This window comes from Tachypleus tridentatus, chromosome 11 (genome assembly GCF_004210375.1).
Source record: "Tachypleus tridentatus isolate NWPU-2018 chromosome 11, ASM421037v1, whole genome shotgun sequence".
In the NCBI taxonomy this organism is placed as follows: Eukaryota; Metazoa; Arthropoda; class Merostomata; order Xiphosura; family Limulidae; genus Tachypleus; species Tachypleus tridentatus.
The window spans coordinates 23,405,846-23,426,408 of NC_134835.1; the positions used below are offsets into that span (position 1 = coordinate 23,405,846).

A 20,563-nucleotide genomic window follows, 5' to 3' on the forward strand; every position below is an offset into this window, starting at 1 on the left:
CGGAACTCCCTGAAACCTGGAACTGTATGATCATGGTTACTGATGAGGGTCGGAACACCCTGAAACCTGGAACTGTATGATCATGGTTACTGGTGAGGGTCGGAACTCCCTGAAACCTGGAACTGTGTGACCATGGTTACTGATGAGGGTCGGAACTCCCTGAAACCTGGAACTGTGTGATCATGGTTACTGATGAGGGTCGGAACTCCCTGAAACCTGGAACTGTGTGATCATGGTTACTGATGAGGGTCGGAACTCCCTGAAACCTGGAACTGTATGATCATGGTTACTGATGAGGGTCGGAACTCCCTGAAACCTGGAACTGTGTGACCATGGTTACTGATGAGGGTCGGAACTCCTGAAACCTGAAACTGTGTGACCATGGTTACTGATGAGGGTCAGAACTCCTTTAAACCTGAAACTGTGTGACCATGGCTACTGATGAGGGTCGGAACTCCTGAAACCTGGAACTGTATGATCATGGTTACTGATGAGGGTCGGAACTCCCTGAAACCTGGAACTGTATGATCATGGTTACTGATGAGGGTCGGAACTCCCTGAAACCTGGAACTGTGTGATTGTGTAGGCTACTAATCATGATACGTCCAAGTTTCAGCTCTAAACACCTCTCTTTATTCACTGGTTATAGACTGCATCTTTTAATCAGTATATTAGAAATTAGAAGCTACATTCCATTACAAAATTAGGATTTTAGAGATGAGATAATAAAGACGCTCCAACGTTCCACGATCTAAATGATGGTGTGGCCAATCTGTCATTCTTCTCCAAAGCACCTCTATAACTCGTACATCAGAATATTCTCGTGAGAGCTGGAGTACACCTGCTCCAACCTAATTTTAAATGAAACATTGTTCATACTCGATTTTTTAAATAACTAATAATCACAACTAATAAAATCAGTGTTTCTTTTCTTATCCAGTTATAAGTTAATTATAAGTTTTAAGTATGAGGGCTTGTGACTGAATCTCAAGATGTCGATATCCGTTAGGATTATGTTTATATATCGTCAGTTGGTTGAATTAGAACTACGTCAGTCGAAACTACATTAAATTGGTAATACACTTGACAAAGTTTTATGAACATCAGCGGTTTTAAAATAAAAGATATATATATTAACTTTAACCTATCCTTTAACTTGATTTTAACCCCCTAAACGACTGGTAACCGAACCAGCATAATGACTATTTTTTGAATTTCACGCAAAGCTACACGAGGGCTATCTGCCCTGTCCGTCCCTAATTTAGCAGTGTAAGACTAGAGGGAAAAATAGCTAGACTTCAACACCCACCGCCAGCTCTTGTACCAATGAATAATGGGATTGATTGTAACTTCATAACGACCCCATGTGTAGCTTTGCACGAAACTTTAAAAAAATATATTTTAAAAACAGAAAGGAATTCAAGTGTGATGAAAACGTCGCCAAGTTATTTGTCATACATTTGTGACTCAAGTGCTGATGGATTAAACTGTCTGTAATATTTGAAGAACATTAAAAACACATTTATGCAATATCGACTGCCACAAAAAATCGGTTGGGACAACTTATAAATAACTTAAAGAATTTATTTACAAAAGTGACATCCTAAACTTGCCACACAATAGGTGTCGCCCTTTTCACCGAACATCAAATAAATACATTTAACGTTTGTTTTTTTGTTTTTTAATTTCGCGCAAAACTACACGAGGGCTATTTGCGCTAGCCGTCCCTAATTTAGCAGTGTAAGACTAGAGGGAAGGCAGCTAGTCATCACCACCCATCGCCAACTCTTGGGCTACACTTTTACCAACAAATAGTGGGATTGACCGATCCCGTTATAACGCCCCATGGCTGAAAGGGCGAGAATATTTGGTGTAACGGAGATTCGAACCCGCGACCCTCGGATTACGAGTCGAGTGCCTTAACACCTGGCCAAAATACCTTTAATTTGCGCTATACGTTCAGGGTCGTCTTACACACCGAAAAATACGGTAAACAATAATTAGCTGCGTTTCTTACTCTAAACAATCATAAACGTATTTTAGCGACAGTAAAAATAACAACAATAAATTAAACGAAGCACAAGACCGAGTCTTTCTTCCCTGGTGAGTGTTTTATTGTTATTATTATTAAGGTCATAAACGCACCCTGCATGGCCAGGTGGTTAAGGCACTCGACTAGTAATTCGAGGGTTGCGGGTTCGGATCCCCGTCACACCAAACATGGTCGCCCTTTCAGCCATGGGAGCGTTATAATGTTATAGTCCATCCCTCTATTCGTTGGTAAAAGAGTAACTCAAGAGTTGGCGGTGGGTGGTGATGACTAGCTGCCTTCCCTCTAGTCTTACACTGCTAAATTAGGGACGGCTAGCACAGAGAGCCCTCGAGAAGCTTTGTGCGAAATTCAAAAACAAACAAGCAAATAAATGGTCCCACCTTTTTTCTTGCATCCATCAACAGGTTTTTTCAGGTTAACAATAAGAGGAAATTCTCAATAGCCAAGAGTGTAATTAGATATGAAGCTACGAGCTGAAAGTTTATGCTTGAAAAACAAAAAACTCAGTAGGATCCTGTGAGTCGCTGTGCTAATAACACTGAGGTGAATTACCAGTAATTTCTCTCTTTTAGTGCAAAACTACTTAATAACCACTACGGGAATCGAGCCTGGAATTTAGCGTTATAATATATTTAGTTAAAACAATGAAAACCTGAATTAAAAGAAATTCCTTACCTTTTATACGAAATAGTGACGTTTTCATACACTGGACGATCCAATGAGGTTCTATCGGAAATGCATCTAGGTGCCGGTAGAGGGCGCTCTTCCGAACTTCTTTTGAAACTCGATAGCAGCCCACGCTTTCGTAAACCGTAAAGTTCCTATTCCGTAACCAAAATAACCTAAGTCATTGAGAAACATCTAATGAAACCAATTATATTTAGTCTATTATATTAGAAACGTCTAATAAAACTAATTCTATTTAGTTTTCTGATTTGTTTATGAAGTTAAAAGAAAATGAAACGTCCTCTGTCGGCCCAAACAAACAACTAAAATGTTCTCACTGATGTGAAACTAGGTTTGACGATTCTGACAAACTAGGTCATTATTGGAATCAAAAGTTGAAAGGATATCTAAACGTAGAGAAAAACTACTGACCATGTCGGACTTTATGAGTTTATCTTTCACGAGTTACGTATTCACATAAAATATTCGGTTTGTTCTATTTTATTTATTTCATGGAAAATATGTGAGCTAATTTCTTTATGTCATCGGTGCTTTGAGAAATCATTAAAATAATATATTCTACTAAAACTGTATGGAATAAAGATATATTATCTCTGTACATCCATCCATGGATTACATAAATAAAAAGAAAGACAAACCTTAGATACGGCAGGATGGTTTGGAGAACTTGAGCCTTCCTTAGTTGCATCGTTTTCTTCAAGAGGGCGCTCAGAATGTGAGTCCCGAGATCCTGAAAAACACAAAATATGTGTTATAGCAAGTTTGACTCGAAATAATTGTCATTCACAAATAATTATTCTGCTTTAGTTCAAATGACAGACTTTCTTACTAGATTATAATAATTCAGGGTTTGTATTACTAGCACGTAATAATACTAATATTCCGTCACTATATTAACTATTCTACCAAACAATAAGGCCCGGCATGGCCACGTGGTTGAGGCACACGACTCGTAATCCGAAGGTCGCGGGTTCGAATCCCTGTAACACGAAACATGCTCGTCCTTTCAACGTGAGAGCGTTATAATGTGACGGTCAATTCCACTATTCGTTGGTTAAAAGAGTAGCCCAAGAGTTGGCGATGGGTGGTGATGACTAATTGCTCTCAATTTAGTCTTACACTGCTAAATTAGAGACTGCTAGCGCAGATAGCCCTCGTGTAGCTTTGCGCGAAATTCAAAACACAAACTAAACAATACAAAGTTACATATATTCGAATTTCTTGGATTCTCTTTTATATGTATACTGACGCCTAGAATGAATGGAGTTTTCACATTTAGAAGACAGTGGTGTTTTCTCCTTACAAACAAATTGTCCCCCCGCTGGTACAAAGGTAAGTCTTCGGATTTACATCGCTAACATTAGGGATTCGATTCTCCTCGGTAGGCTCAGCAGATAACCCAATGTGGCTTTGCTATAAGAAAACACAAACAAAAAATCAACAAATTAGAGTTGTCCTGTCATTTTACTACTAATCGCCTTAAAATTGAATATAAAATTAATCAATTACTGTTAACCTGTTTTATTTCAAAAAAGCACGGCATGGCCAGGTGGGTTAAAGCATACGACTCGTAATATGAAGTCGCGGCTTCGATAGCCCACGTGTAGCTTCGCGCGAAATTCATAAAACAAACAAAACAATTGTTTGAAAAATACTCGAAAGCTGGTGTTTAACTTCTTACCAATGTAACACTCGTCATAATCATTCAAGACGTTCACACCAAACAGAGAGGCCAGAAGGTCAGGACTGGTCAGGTCTAAATAAACTAAAAGGATTCCTGCCACAAGACACAATACACCTGTAAAGTATACCCAAAACTTTAGTTCCGAGCTTTTCAACATTTAAAACAAATCGTGCTTTTAATTACACAGATAATTTAAATGGTTTTTGGTTGTTTCTTTGTCTTAAAATGTAAACGGCGACACATTTAAGGGCATGAGTAAAGACGCTGCTTTCGTCTGTGGTTTCATGCTCTAGACTCGTTATCCGAGGGTCGTGGGTTCGAATACCCGTCGCGCCAAACATGCTCGCCAATTCAGCCGTAGGGGCGTTATAATGTTACGGACAATCTCACTGATCGTTGGTAAAAGAGTAACACAAGAGTTGACGGTGGGTGGTGATGGCTAGTTGACTTCCCTCTTGTCTTACACTAGTCCTGGTCTTTTAACAGAGTAATAATTCGCTGAACAGACGCGGAAAAGCCACAATTCGCAATAGTGGTTGATAATCAATTAATTAAATATGACTTATTTACATTACATGTTTAAATGTGAAGTACACAAACTACAATTAGGCTTACCTACAAACACGATGAGACCAAAACACAAACCGAAGGAAGTTGTTAAAAAATCATTCTCCAAACGAACAGACAAGGACGGCACCTGGCGAATGGAGGCCCACGTCAAGATAGCTAACAGTACAGCTCCACCAGTCAGAATAGTGCAATAACCAGCGAGTCGAACCACCATGTTCGAAACAATGTTGGTCAAAACCCAGAGAACAAACCCTGTCCTGAAAAACAAAACATAAGCCGTTAACCAAAACCATGACGTCTAAAGTATGAAAAACATAGAGAGTTGGTCAACACCGTGATGTCTAAAGTATGAAAAACATAGTGCTGGTCAACACCGTGATGTATAGAGTATGAAAAACATACAGAGTTGGCCAACACCGTGATGTCTACAGTATGAAAAACATAGAGAGTTGATCAACACCGTGATGTCTAGAGTATGAAAAACATAGAGAGTTGGTCAACACCGTGATGTCTAGAGTATGAAAAACATAGAGAGTTGGTCAACACCGTGATGTCTAGAGTATGAAAAACATAGAGAGTTGGCCAACACCGTGATGTCTAGAGTATGAAAAACATACAGAGTTGGCCAACACCGTGATGTCTAAAGTATGAAAACATAGAGAGTTGGTCAACACCGTGATGTCTAGAGTATGAAAAACATAGAGAGTTGGTTAACACCGTGATGTCTAGAGTATGAAAAACATAGAGAGCTTGTCAACACCATGATGTCTAGAGTATGAAAAACATACAGAGTTGGCCAACACCGTGATGTCTAGAGTATGAAAAACATAGAGAGTTGGTCAACACCGTGATGTCTAAAGTATGAAAAACATAGAGAGTTGGTCAACACCGTGATGTCTAGAGTATGAAAAACATAGAGAGTTGGTCAACACCGTGATGTCTAAAGTATGAAAAACATAGAGAGTTGGTCAACACCGTGATGTCTAGAGTATGAAAAACATAGAGAGTTGGTTAACACCGTGATGTCTAGAGTATGAAAAACATAGAGAGTTGGTCAACACCGTGATGTCTAGAGTATGAAAAACATAGAGAGTTGGTCAACACCGTGATGTCTAAAGTATGAAAAACATAGAAAGTTGGTCAACACCGTGATGTCTAAAGTATGAAAAACATAGAATGTTGGTCAACACCGTGATGTCTAGAGAATGAAAAACATAGAATGTTGGTCAACACCGTGATGTCTAGAGAATGAAAAACATACAGAGTTGGTTAACACCGTGATGTCTAAAGTATGAAAAACATAGAAAGTTGGTCAACACCGTGATGTCTAAAGTATGAAAAACATAGAGAGTTGGTCAACACCGTGATGTCTAGAGTATGAAAAACATAGAGAGTTGGTTAACACCGTGATGTCTAAAGTATGAAAAACATAGAGAGTTGGTCAACACCGTGATGTCTAGAGTATGAAAAACATAGAGAGTTGGTTAACACCGTGATGTCTAGAGTATGAAAAACATAGAGAGTTGGTTAACACCGTGATGTCTAGAGTATGAAAAACATAGAGAGTTGGTCAACACCGTGATGTCTAGAGTATGAAAAACATAGAGAGTTGGTCAACACCGTGATGTCTAGAGTATGAAAAACATAGAGAGTTGGTTAACACCGTGATGTCTAAAGTATGAAAAACATAGAGAGTTGGTCAACACCGTGATGTCTAAAGTATGAAAAACATAGAGAGTTGGTCAACACCGTGATGTCTAGAGTATGAAAAACATAGAGAGTTGGTTAACACCGTGATGTCTAAAGTATGAAAAACATAGAGAGTTGGTCAACACCGTGATGTCTAGAGTATGAAAAACATAGAGAGTTGGTCAACACCGTGATGTCTAAAGTATGAAAAACATAGAGAGTTGGTCAACACCGTGATGTCTAAAGTATGAAAAACATAGAGAGTTGGTCAACACCGTGATGTCTAGAGTATGAAAAACATAGAGAGTTGGTTAACACCGTGATGTCTAAAGTATGAAAAACATAGAGAGTTGGTCAACACCGTGATGTCTAAAGTATGAAAAACATAGAAGTTGGTCAACACCGTGATGTCTAGAGAGTTGGTCAACACCGTGAAAAACATAGAGAGTTGGTTAACACCGTGATGTCTAAAGTATGAAAAACATAGAGAGTTGGTCAACACCGTGATGTCTAAAGTATGAAAAACATAGAGAGTTGGTCAACACCGTGATGTCTAGAGTATGAAAAACATAGAGAGTTGGTCAACACCGTGATGTCTAGAGTATGAAAAACATAGAGAGTTGGTTAACACCGTGATGTCTAAAGTATGAAAAACATAGAGAGTTGGTCAACACCGTGATGTCTAGAGTATGAAAAACATAGAGAGTTGGTTAACACCGTGATGTCTAGAGTATGAAAAACATAGAGAGTTGGTTAACACCGTGATGTCTAGAGTATGAAAAACATAGAGAGTTGGTTAACACCGTGATGTCTAGAGTATGAAAAACATAGAGAGTTGGTCAACACCGTGATGTCTAGAGTATGAAAAACATAGAGAGTTGGTTAACACCGTGATGTCTAAAGTATGAAAAACATAGAGAGTTGGTCAACACCGTGATGTCTAGAGTATGAAAAACATAGAGAGTTGGTCAACACCGTGATGTCTAGAGTATGAAAAACATAGAGAGTTGGTCAACACCGTGATGTCTAGAGTATGAAAAACATAGAGAGTTGGTCAACACCGTGATGTCTAGAGTATGAAAAACATAGAGAGTTGGTTAACACCGTGATGTCTAGAGTATGAAAAACATAGAGAGTTGGTCAACACCGTGATGTCTAGAGTATGAAAAACATAGAGAGTTGGTTAACACCGTGATGTCTAGAGTATGAAAAACATAGAGAGTTGGTCAACACCGTGATGTCTAGAGTATGAAAAACATAGAGAGTTGGTCAACACCGTGATGTCTAGAGTATGAAAAACATAGAGAGTTGGTTAACACCGTGATGTCTAAAGTATGAAAAACATAGAGAGTTGGTCAACACCGTGATGTCTAAAGTATGAAAAACATAGAGAGTTGGTCAACACCGTGATGTCTAAAGTATGAAAAACATAGAGAGTTGGTCAACACCGTGATGTCTAGAATATGAAAAACATAGAAAGTTGGTTAACACCGTGATGTCTAGAGTATGAAAAAACATAGAGAGTTGGTCAACACCGTGATGTCTAAAGTATGAAAAACATAGAAAGTTGGTCAACACCGTGATGTCTAGAGTATGAAAAACATAGAGAGTTGGTCAACACCGTGATGTCTAGAGTATGAAAAACATAGAGAGTTGGTCAACACCGTTGGTTGAACATAGAGATGTCTAAACCGTGATGTATGAAAAACATAGAGAGTTGGTCAACACCGTGATGTCTAGAGTATGAAAAACATAGAGAGTTGGTCAACACCGTGATGTCTAGAGTATGAAAAACATAGAGAGTTGGTTAACACCGTGATGTGTAGAGTATGAAAAACATAGAGAGTTGGTCAACACCGTGATGTCTAGAGTATGAAAAACATAGAGAGTTGGTCAACACCGTGATGTCTAGAGTATGAAAAAACATAGAGAGTTGGTCAACACCGTGATGTCTAAAGTATGAAAAACATAGAGAGTTGGTCAACACCGTGATGTCTAGAGTATGAAAAACATAGAGAGTTGGTCAACACCGTGATGTCTAGAGTATGAAAAACATAGAGAGTTGGTTAACACCGTGATGTCTAAAGTATGAAAAACATAGAGAGTTGGTCAACACCGTGATGTCTAGAGTATGAAAAACATAGAGAGTTGGTCAACACCGTGATGTCTAAAGTATGAAAACATAGAGAGTTGGTCAACACCGTGATGTCTAGAGTATGAAAAACATAGAGAGTTGGTCAACACCGTGATGTCTAAAGTATGAAAAACATAGAGAGTTGGTCAACACCGTGATGTCTAGAGTATGAAAAACATAGAGAGTTGGTCAACACCGTGATGTCTAAAGTATGAAAAACATAGAGAGTTGGTCAACACCGTGATGTCTAGAGTATGAAAAACATAGAGAGTTGGTTAACACCGTGATGTCTAAAGTATGAAAAACATAGAGAGTTGGTCAACACCGTGATGTCTAGAGTATGAAAAACATAGAGAGTTGGTCAACACCGTGATGTCTAAAGTATGAAAAACATAGAGAGTTGGTCAACACCGTGATGTCTAAAGTATGAAAAACATAGAGAGTTGGTCAACACCGTGATGTCTAGAGTATGAAAAACATAGAGAGTTGGTCAACACCGTGATGTCTAAAGTATGAAAAACATAGAGAGTTGGCCAACACCGTGATGTCTAAAGTATGAAAAACATAGAGAGTTGGTTAACACCGTGATGTCTAAAGTATGAAAAACATAGAGAGTTGGTCAACACCGTGATGTCTAGAGTATGAAAAACATAGAGAGTTGGTCAACACCGTGATGTCTAAAGTATGAAAAACATAGAGAGTTGGTCAACACCGTGATGTCTAGAGTATGAAAAACATAGAGAGTTGGTTAACACCGTGATGTCTAAAGTATGAAAAACATAGAGAGTTGGTCAACACCGTGATGTCTAGAGTATGAAAAACATAGAGAGTTGGCCAACACCGTGATGTCTAAAGTATGAAAAACATAGAGAGTTGGTTAACACCGTGATGTCTAAAGTATGAAAAACATAGAGAGTTGGTCAACACCGTGATGTCTAGAGTATGAAAAAACATAGAGAGTTGGTCAACACCGTGATGTCTAAAGTATGAAAAACATAGAGAGTTGGTCAACACCGTGATGTCTAGAGTATGAAAAACATAGAGAGTTGGTCAACACCGTGATGTCTAGAGTATGAAAAACATAGAGAGTTGGTTAACACCGTGATGTCTAAAGTATGAAAAACATAGAGAGTTGGTCAACACCGTGATGTCTAGAGTATGAAAAACATAGAGAGTTGGTTAACACCGTGATGTCTAGAGTATGAAAAACATAGAGAGTTGGTCAACACCGTGATGTCTAGAGTATGAAAAATAGAGAGTTGGTCATAGAGAGTTGGTTAACACCGTGATGTCTAAAGTATGAAAAACATAGAGAGTTGGTCAACACCGTGATGTCTAAAGTATGAAAAACATAGAGAGTTGGTCAACACCGTGATGTCTAGAGTATGAAAAACATAGAGAGTTGGTCAACACCGTGATGTCTAGAGTATGAAAAACATAGAGAGTTGGCCAACACCGTGATGTCTAAAGTATGAAAAACATAGAGAGTTGGTCAACACCGTGATGTCTAAAGTATGAAAAACATAGAGAGTTGGCCAACACCGTGATGTCTAAAGTATGAAAAACATAGAGAGTTGGTCAACACCGTGATGTCTAGAGTATGAAAAACATAGAGAGTTGGTCAACACCGTGATGTCTAGAGTATGAAAAACATAGAGAGTTGGTCAACACCGTGATGTCTAAAGTATGAAAAACATAGAGAGTTGGCCAACACCGTGATGTCTAAAGTATGAAAAACATAGAGAGTTGGTCAACACCGTGATGTCTAAAGTATGAAAAACATAGAGAGTTGGTTGATGTCTAGAGTATGAAAAACATAGAGAGTTGGTCAACACCGTGATGTCTAGAGTATGAAAACATAGAGAGTTGGTTAACACCGTGATGTCTAAAGTATGAAAAACATAGAGAGTTGGTCAACACCGTGATGTCTAAAGTATGAAAAACATAGAGAGTTGGTCAACACCGTGATGTCTAAAGTATGAAAAACATAGAGAGTTGGCCAACACCGTGATGTCTAAAGTATGAAAAACATAGAGAGTTGGTCAACACCGTGATGTCTAGAGTATGAAAAACATAGAGAGTTGGTCAACACCGTGATGTCTAAAGTATGAAAAACATAGAGAGTTGGTCAACACCGTGATGTCTAAAGTATGAAAAACATAGAGAGTTGGTTAACACCGTGATGTCTAAAGTATGAAAAACATAGAGAGTTGGTCAACACCGTGATGTCTAGAGTATGAAAAAAAAACATAGAGAGTTGGTCAACACCGTGATGTCTAAAGTATGAAAAACATAGAGAGTTGGTCAACACCGTGATGTCTAGAGTATGAAAAACATAGAGAGTTGGTCAACACCGTGATGTCTAGAGTATGAAAAACATAGAGAGTTGGTCAACACCGTGATGTCTAAAGTATGAAAAACATAGAGAGTTGGTCAACACCGTGATGTCTAGAGTATGAAAAACATAGAGAGTTGGTCAACACCGTGATGTCTAAAGTATGAAAAACATAGAGAGTTGGTCAACACCGTGATGTCTAGAGTATGAAAAACATAGAGAGTTGGTCAACACCGTGATGTCTAGAGTATGAAAAACATAGAGAGTTGGTTAACACCGTGATGTCTAAAGTATGAAAAACATAGAGAGTTGGTCAACACCGTGATGTCTAGAGTATGAAAAAACATAGAGAGTTGGTTAACACCGTGATGTCTAGAGTATGAAAAACATAGAGAGTTGGTTTGGTTGGTCACACCGTGATGTCTAGAGTATGAAAAACATAGAGAGTTGGTTAACACCGTGATGTCTAGAGTATGAAAAACATAGAGAGTTGGTCAACACCGTGATGTCTAGAGTATGAAAAACATAGAGAGTTGGTTAACACCGTGATGTCTAAAGTATGAAAAACATAGAGAGTTGGTCAACACCGTGATGTCTAGAGTATGAAAAACATAGAGAGTTGGTCAACACCGTGATGTCTAAAGTATGAAAAACATAGAGAGTTGGTCAACACCGTGATGTCTAGAGTATGAAAAACATAGAGAGTTGGTCAACACCGTGATGTCTAAAGTATGAAAAACATAGAGAGTTGGTCAACACCGTGATGTCTAAAGTATGAAAAACATAGAGAGTTGGTCAACACCGTGATGTCTAGAGTATGAAAAACATAGAGAGTTGGTTAGCACCGTGATGTATAAAGTATGAAAAACATAGAGAGTTGGTCAACACCGTGATGTCTAAAGTATGAAAAACATACAGAGTTGGTTAACACCGTGATGTCTAGAGTATGAAAAAACATAGAGAGTTGGTCAACACCGTGATGTCTAAAGTATGAAAACATAGAGAGTTGGTCAACACCGTGATGTCTAAAGTATGAAAAACATAGAGAGTTGGTCAACACCGTGATGTCTAGAGTATGAAAAATGAAAAACATAGAGAGTTGGTCAACACCGTGATGTCTAAAGTATGAAAAACATAGAGAGTTGGTCAACACCGTGATGTCTAAAGTATGAAAAACATAGAGAGTTGGTCAACACCGTGATGTCTAGAGTATGAAAAACATAGAGAGTTGGTCAACACCGTGATGTCTAAAGTATGAAAAACATAGAGAGTTGGTCAACACCGTGATGTCTAAAGTATGAAAAACATAGAAAGTTGGTCAACACCGTGATGTCTAGAGTATGAAAAACATAGAGAGTTGGCCAACACCGTGATGTCTAGAGTATGAAAAACATAGAGAGTTGGTCAACACCGTGATGTCTAGAGTATGAAAAACATAGAGAGTTGGTCAACACCGTGATGTCTAGAGTATGAAAAACATAGAGAGTTGGTTAACACCGTGATGTCTAAAGTATGAAAAACATAGAGAGTTGGTCAACACCGTGATGTCTAGAGTATGAAAAACATAGAGAGTTGGTTAACACCGTGATGTCTAGAGTATGAAAAACATAGAGAGTTGGTCAACACCGTGATGTCTAGAGTATGAAAAACATAGAGAGTTGGTTAACACCGTGATGTCTAGAGTATGAAAAACATAGAGAGTTGGTTAACACCGTGATGTCTAGAGTATGAAAAACATAGAGAGTTGGTCAACACCGTGATGTCTAAAGTATGAAAAACATAGAGAGTTGGTTAACACCGTGATGTCTAGAGTATGAAAAACATAGAGAGTTGGTTAACACCGTGATGTCTAGAGTATGAAAAACATAGAGAGTTGGTCAACACCGTGATGTCTAGAGTATGAAAAACATAGAGAGTTGGTCAACACCGTGATGTCTAAAGTATGAAAAACATAGAGAGTTGGTCAACACCGTGATGTCTAAAGTATGAAAAACATAGAGAGTTGGTCAACACCGTGATGTCTAAAGTATGAAAAACATAGAGAGTTGGTCAACACCGTGATGTCTAAAGTATGAAAAACATACAGAGTTGGTTAACACCGTGATGTCTAGAGTATGAAAAAACATAGAGAGTTGGTCAACACCGTGATGTCTAAAGTATGAAAAACATAGAGAGTTGGTCAACACCGTGATGTCTAGAGTATGAAAAACATAGAGAGTTGGTCAACACCGTGATGTCTAGAGTATGAAAAACATAGAGAGTTGGTTAACACCGTGATGTCTAAAGTATGAAAAACATAGAGAGTTGGTCAACACCGTGATGTCTAGAGTATGAAAAACATAGAGAGTTGGTTAACACCGTGATGTCTAGAGTATGAAAATGAAAACATAGAGAGTTGGTTAACACCGTGATGTCTAGAGTATGAAAACATAGAGAGTTGGTCAACACCGTGATGTCTAGAGTATGAAAAACATAGAGAGTTGGTCAACACCGTGATGTCTAGAGTATGAAAAACATAGAGAGTTGGTCAACACCGTGATGTCTAAAGTATGAAAAACATAGAGAGTTGGTCAACACCGTGATGTCTAGAGTATGAAAAAACATAGAGAGTTGGTTGGTTAACACCGTGATGTCTAGAGTATGAAAAACATAGAGAGTTGGTCAACACCGTGATGTCTAAAGTATGAAAAACATAGAGAGTTGGTCAACACCGTGATGTCTAGAGTATGAAAAACATAGAGAGTTGGTTAACACCGTGATGTCTAAAGTATGAAAAACATAGAAATGTCTACATAGAGAACACCGTGATGTCTAGAGTATGAAAAACATAGAGAGTTGGTTAACACCGTGATGTCTAAAGTATGAAAAACATAGAGAGTTGGTCAACACCGTGATGTCTAGAGTATGAAAAACATAGAGAGTTGGCCAACACCGTGATGTCTAAAGTATGAAAAACATAGAGAGTTGGTCAACACCGTGATGTCTAGAGTATGAAAAACATAGAGAGTTGGTCAACACCGTGATGTCTAGAGTATGAAAAACATAGAGAGTTGGTTAACACCGTGATGTCTAAAGTATGAAAAACATAGAGAGTTGGTCAACACCGTGATGTCTAAAGTATGAAAAACATAGAGAGTTGGCCAACACCGTGATGTCTAAAGTATGAGAAACATAGAGAGTTGGTCAACACCGTGATGTCTAGAGCATGAAAAACATAGAGAGTTGGTCAACACCGTGATGTCTAAAGTATGAAAAACATAGAGAGTTGGTCAACACCGTGATGTCTAAAGTATGAAAAACATAGAGAGTTGGTTAACACCGTGATGTCTAAAGTATGAAAAACATAGAGAGTTGGTCAACACCGTGATGTCTAGAGTATGAAAAACACATAGAGTTGGTCAACACCGTGATGTCTAAAGTATGAAAAACATAGAGTTGGTCAACACCGTGATGTCTAAAGTATGAAAAACATAGAGAGTTGGTCAACACCGTGATGTCTAAAGTATGAAAAACATAGAGAGTTGGTCAACACCGTGATGTCTAAAGTATGAAAAACATAGAGAGTTGGTCAACACCGTGATGTCTAAAGTATGAAAAACATAGAGAGTTGGTTAACACCGTGATGTCTAAAGTATGAAAAACATAGAGAGTTGGTCAACACCGTGATGTCTAGAGTATGAAAAAACATAGAGAGTTGGTCAACACCGTGATGTCTAAAGTATGAAAAACATAGAGAGTTGGTCAACACCGTGATGTCTAAAGTATGAAAAACATAGAGAGTTGGTCAACACCGTGATGTCTAGAGTATGAAAAACATAGAGAGTTGGTTAACACCGTGATGTCTAAAGTATGAAAAACATAGAGAGTTGGTCAACACCGTGATGTCTAAAGTATGAAAAACATAGAGAGTTGGTCAACACCGTGATGTCTAAAGTATGAAAAACATAGAGAGTTGGTTAACACCGTGATGTCTAAAGTATGAAAAACATAGAGAGTTGGTCAACACCGTGATGTCTAGAGTATGAAAAACATAGAGAGTTGGTCAACACCGTGATGTCTAAAGTATGAAAAACATAGAGAGTTGGTCAACACCGTGATGTCTAAAGTATGAAAAACATAGAGAGTTGGTCAACACCGTGATGTCTAGAGTATGAAAAACATAGAGAGTTGGTCAACACCGTGATGTCTAGAGTATGAAAAACATAGAGAGTTGGTTAACACCGTGATGTCTAAAGTATGAAAAACATAGAGAGTTGGTCAACACCGTGATGTCTAGAGTATGAAAAACATAGAGAGTTGGCCAACACCGTGATGTCTAGAGTATGAAAAACATAGAGAGTTGGCCAACACCGTGATGTCTAAAGTATGAAAAACATAGAGAGTTGGTCAACACCGTGATGTCTAGAGTATGAAAAACATAGAGAGTTGGTCAACACCGTGATGTCTAAAGTATGAAAAACATAGAGAGTTGGCCAACACCGTGATGTCTAAAGTATGAAAAACATAGAGAGTTGGTCAACACCGTGATGTCTAAAGTATGAAAAACATAGAGAGTTGGCCAACACCGTGATGTCTAAAGTATGAAAAACATAGAGAGTTGGCAAACACCGTGATGTCTAAAGTATGAAAAACATAGAGTTGGTCAACATCGTGATGTCCCTAGTATGAAAAACATAGAGTTGGTCAACACCGTGATGTCTAGAGTATGAAAAACATAGAGAGTTGGTCAACACCGTGATGTCTAGAGTATGAAAAACATAGAGAGTTGGTCAACACCGTGATGTCTAGAGTATGAAAAACATAGAGAGTTGGTTAACACCGTGATGTCTAAAGTATGAAAAACATAGAGAGTTGGCCAACACCGTGATGTCTAGAGTATGAAAAACATAGAGAGTTGGCCAACACCGTGATGTCTAAAGTATGAAAAACATAGAGAGTTGGTCAACACCGTGATGTCTAAAGTATGAAAAACATAGAGAGTTGGTCAACACCGTGATGTCTAGAGTATGAAAAACATAGAGAGTTGGTCAACACCGTGATGTCTAAAGTATGAAAAACATAGAGAGTTGGTCAACACCGTGATGTCTAGAGTATGAAAAACATAGAGAGTTGGTTAACACCGTGATGTCTAAAGTATGAAAAACATAGAAAGTTGGTCAACACCGTGATGTCTAAAGTATGAAAAACATAGAGAGTTGGCCAACACCGTGATGTCTAAAGTATGAAAAACATAGAGAGTTGGTCAACACCGTGATGTCTAAAGTATGAAAAACATAGAGAGTTGGTCAACACCGTGATGTCTAGAGTATGAAAAACATAGAGAGTTGGTCAACACCGTGATGTCTAAAGTATGAAAACATAGAGAGTTGGCCAACACCGTGATGTCTAGAGTATGAAAAACATAGAGAGTTGGTCAACACCGTGATGTCTAAAGTATGAAAAACATAGAGAGTTGGCCAACACCGTGATGTCTAGAGTATGAAAAACATAGAGAGTTGGCCAACACCGTGATGTCTAGAGTATGAAAAACATAGAGAGTTGGCCAACACCGTGATGTCTAGAGTATGAAAAACATAGAGAGTTGGTCAACACCGTGATGTCTAAAGTATGAAAAACATAGAGAGTTGGCCAACACCGTGATGTCTAAAGTATGAAAAACATAGAGAGTTGGTCAACACCGTGATGTCTAGAGTATGAAAAACATAGAGAGTTGGTCAACACCGTGATGTCTAGAGTATGAAAAACATAGAGAGTTGGTCAACACCGTGATGTCTAGAGTATGAAAAACATAGAGAGTTGGCCAACACCGTGATGTCTAAAGTATGAAAAACATAGAGAGTTGGTCAACACCGTGATGTCTAAAGTATGAAAAACATAGAGATTTGGCCAACACCGTGATGTCTAAAGTATGAAAAACATAGAGAGTTGGTCAACACCGTGATGTCTAAAGTATGAAAAACATAGATAGTTGGCCAACACCGTGATGTCTAAAGTATGAAAAACATAGAGAGTTGGTCAACACCGTGATGTCTAAAGTATGAAAAACATAGAGAGTTGGCCAACACCGTGATGTCTAGAGTATGAAAAACATAGAGAGTTGGCCAACACCGTGATGTCTAAAGTATGAAAAACATAGAGAGTTGGTCAACACCGTGATGTCTAAAGTATGAAAAACATAGAGATTTGGCCAACACCGTGATGTCTAAAGTATGAAAAACATAGAGAGTTGGTCAACACCATGATGTCTAAAGTATGAAAAACATAGATAGTTGGCCAACACCGTGATGTCTAGAGTATGAAAAACTCAGAGAGTTGGCCAACACCGTGATGTCTAAAGTATGAAAAACATAGAGAGTTGGTCAACACCGTGATGTCTAAAGTATGAAAAACATAGAGAGTTGGCTGGCACCATGATGTCTAGCATATTAAAAAATATAGAGTTTTGATTAACACTGTGATGTCCTGCACATCAACAAAGAGGTATATCAGACCATCCCTTAAGTAATGTCCAATTTTAGGTTCATAAAAAAGAAAGAACTTCAAACACTTTTAAAGTTATTTAATCAGTAATGTATGTTACATTATTATTAATTACTTCCTGCCAATGATTCACAAACTTCTGAATGTCACTTCTATAAAATTCTTGGGATTTGGAGGAAAAGAATGTAGAGAGGGTAGTTTTGACATCTTCATGTGTTCCAATTCTTTTTCATCAAGATCGTTCTGTAAACTAGATGATAATCAGATGAGGCAGGTCTGGAGAATAAGGAAGATGTGGAAGTTTTTCCCACTCCAGCTGGTCAGTCTTTACAGATGTGATCCCTGCTGTATGGGGCCGTGCATTATCCTGGTGTAACACAACATGCTGTATGTGGCCGTGCTTTATCCTGGTGTAACACAAAATGCTGTATGGGGCCGTGCATTATCCTGGTGTAACACAACATGCTGTATGGGGCCGTGTATTATCCTGGTATAACACAACATGCTGTATGGGGCCGTGCATTATCCTGGTGTAACACAACATGCTGTATGGGGCCGTGCATTATCCTGGTGTAGCACAACATGCTGTATGTGGACGTGCCTTATCCTGGTGTAACACAACATGCTGTATGGGGCCGTGCATTATCCTGGTATAACACAACATGCTGTATGGGGCCATGCATTATCCTGGTGTAACACAACATGCTGTATGGGGCCGTGCTTTATCCTGGTGTAACACAACATGCTGTATGGGGTCGTGTATTATACTGGTGTAACACAGCATGCTGTATGGGGCCGTGCTTTATCCTGGTGTAACACAACACCTTTACGATTGATCAAAGCACACCTGTTTTCTTTCAGTGCAACATTCAAATACTCTAATTGTTAACAATAGTTGATGTAATCGTTACATTGTGTGGTAGCAACTCAAAGTGGATCACACCAATAATATCCCACCAAACTCTAAACGATACTTTCCTTGGGTGGGGGTCCATTTTAGGCTATGCTTTAGCCAGGTTATCTGCGCTTTGCTATTGTTTGTTCTGCTTAACATTTTTATAATATATAGATTTTTTATCTCCGCTCACTAATCTGTCAAGAAAAGGTGAGTTACGTTCACGAGAGTACAGAGAAGTACAAATGTCCTCTCTTGCTCTAAGGTTGTTTTCTGTCAAATCACGGGGACCCATTTTCCAAGTTCTAACGCCTTTCCAAGCTGTTGAAAATTATAGTGAACTGTTGAATGGGTTGATTTAAGCTTCTGTGTTAGTTCTTCAACTGTTACAACACAATCTTCATAAAGTGCAGCCAGCAGCAAGTCATCATTAAACTCAACAGGACGACTTGAACGTAAGGCATCACTTAAGCTGTAGTCACGTGATCTGAACTTCTGAAACCACCTTCAACAGTTTGTTTCATTCAGAGACCCGAACCACAAACACCTTGAATGTTTCATGTAGTTTCTGTTGTACTATTACCTTTTTAAACTAATAAATCATTATGTCCAATGTGCTCCTCAGACACATTCATCTTCATAAGAGTTTATTTGATTAATGATCCGAAAAAGTGGACTTGGGTTAGTTTATTTTATTTGTCTGAGCATTTGTACACACGTCCTACTACATATTTTAGTCATTAATACATTCTACAAAGACAGACATGATGATGCACTTTCTGTGTTAAATTATCGGACATTACTGATGGGATGACCTGATACATGCAAAGTTATTATATTTATAGTAAGAATAGTTCATTCTATTGAAACATGGATCAAATTAAATTATCTTCCTCGGTGATTAGAAATAAAACGTTTTACCATATTAATTTACTAGTAAGATATATAATAATTATACATTCGATCATGTCTATCTCTCACTAACCAAAGTAACATGTGACTGTACCAGCCTGCAGTGGAATATACTTTCTCATAAGACACGTTTCCTGTTATCACCGTAAACCATTCCATGGTCCATAGTATCGGAAGCGGTAACAAACGTTCCTTGGCGTCTCTCAGGTGGCGCTCGAACATGTTAACTGAAAGATTTGTATTCAAACAATAAGATTAGATGGTTGATTTCTCTAAGTGAACAAACATGGTGTTATTTCATAATCACGTCCATTTTAAAACAAACTAATATTCAATGTTTTTTTTTTCTCTTCATCAATCAAATAAAACAAATTAATTAACAAAAGATCTCTCCCTAGACAGCAAATGCTTCGGTGGCAAAGACTGGATATAAATATTCAGGGATTTATCTAATTTTGGTGAAGCATGTACAGGTTTAGCACACAGTAAGACATGAAGGTCACATTTAGCACACAGTAAAACATGAAGGTCACAGTTTCGAAATGGGATAAACCGAGTTACGTCATCATAAAAAACTCCACAGTACTTCCTGTTTGGTGTGACGGGGATTCGAATCTCCGACCTTCGAAGTATGAGTGCCCTAACCAGCTGACCTTCCACAGTACTTCTTGTTAAGTAACTAATAGGTCATCTTCGCGACCCTTTTTGTTCTTCGTTCGAAATTACACCTGTTTTTCAGACCAGGGTCCAACAGATAGCTCCAAGCTCGTGACTGGACCTTTGCCAGTCGTGATCAACGACGGTCATTCCCTTGGTTACCTGCACGTGCCAGAGTCCGAGATTTTCAAATAGTAACCCGTGAAACTCTTGCAGATGTGATGACAATGAACTTGTTGACAGCCCTTGTTAAGGCAAACCTATCGAACCCAGAGTCACAGTGGACAGCACTCAGAAATAAGTCTGCTGGTTAGAGTCACAGTGGACAGCACTCAGAAATAAGTCTGCTGGTTAGAGTCACAGTGGACAGCACTCAGAAATAAGTCTGCTGGTTAGAGTCACAGTGGACAGCACTCAGAAATAAGTTTGCTGGTTAGAGTCACAGTGGACAGCACTCAGAAATAAGT

General features: G+C 38.5%; 1 protein-coding gene across 8 annotated transcripts in view; it reads right to left on the bottom strand.

The window, feature by feature from the left end:
- Positions 1–610: 610 nt before the first annotated feature.
- The window catches only part of LOC143231745 (dual oxidase maturation factor 1-like), a 29,671-nt gene continuing 9,718 nt past the window's right edge, over positions 611–20,563 (bottom strand). For 5 of the 8 annotated variants that reach the window (XM_076466370.1, XM_076466373.1, XM_076466374.1 and 2 more), the window contains 6 exons: positions 19,513–19,666; positions 5,040–5,251; positions 4,422–4,538; positions 3,379–3,470; positions 2,729–2,874; positions 611–851 (listed from right to left, as the gene is read on the bottom strand). In XM_076466370.1, the coding sequence (XP_076322485.1) occupies positions 797–851; positions 2,729–2,874; positions 3,379–3,470; positions 4,422–4,538; positions 5,040–5,251; positions 19,513–19,666 (776 nt within the window). In that variant the 3' untranslated portion in view covers positions 611–796. The remainder of the gene's footprint in view (positions 852–2,728; positions 2,875–3,378; positions 3,471–4,421; positions 4,539–5,039; positions 5,252–19,512; positions 19,667–20,563) is intronic. The other 3 variants (XM_076466371.1, XM_076466377.1, XM_076466372.1) reach the window with 2 other exon arrangements.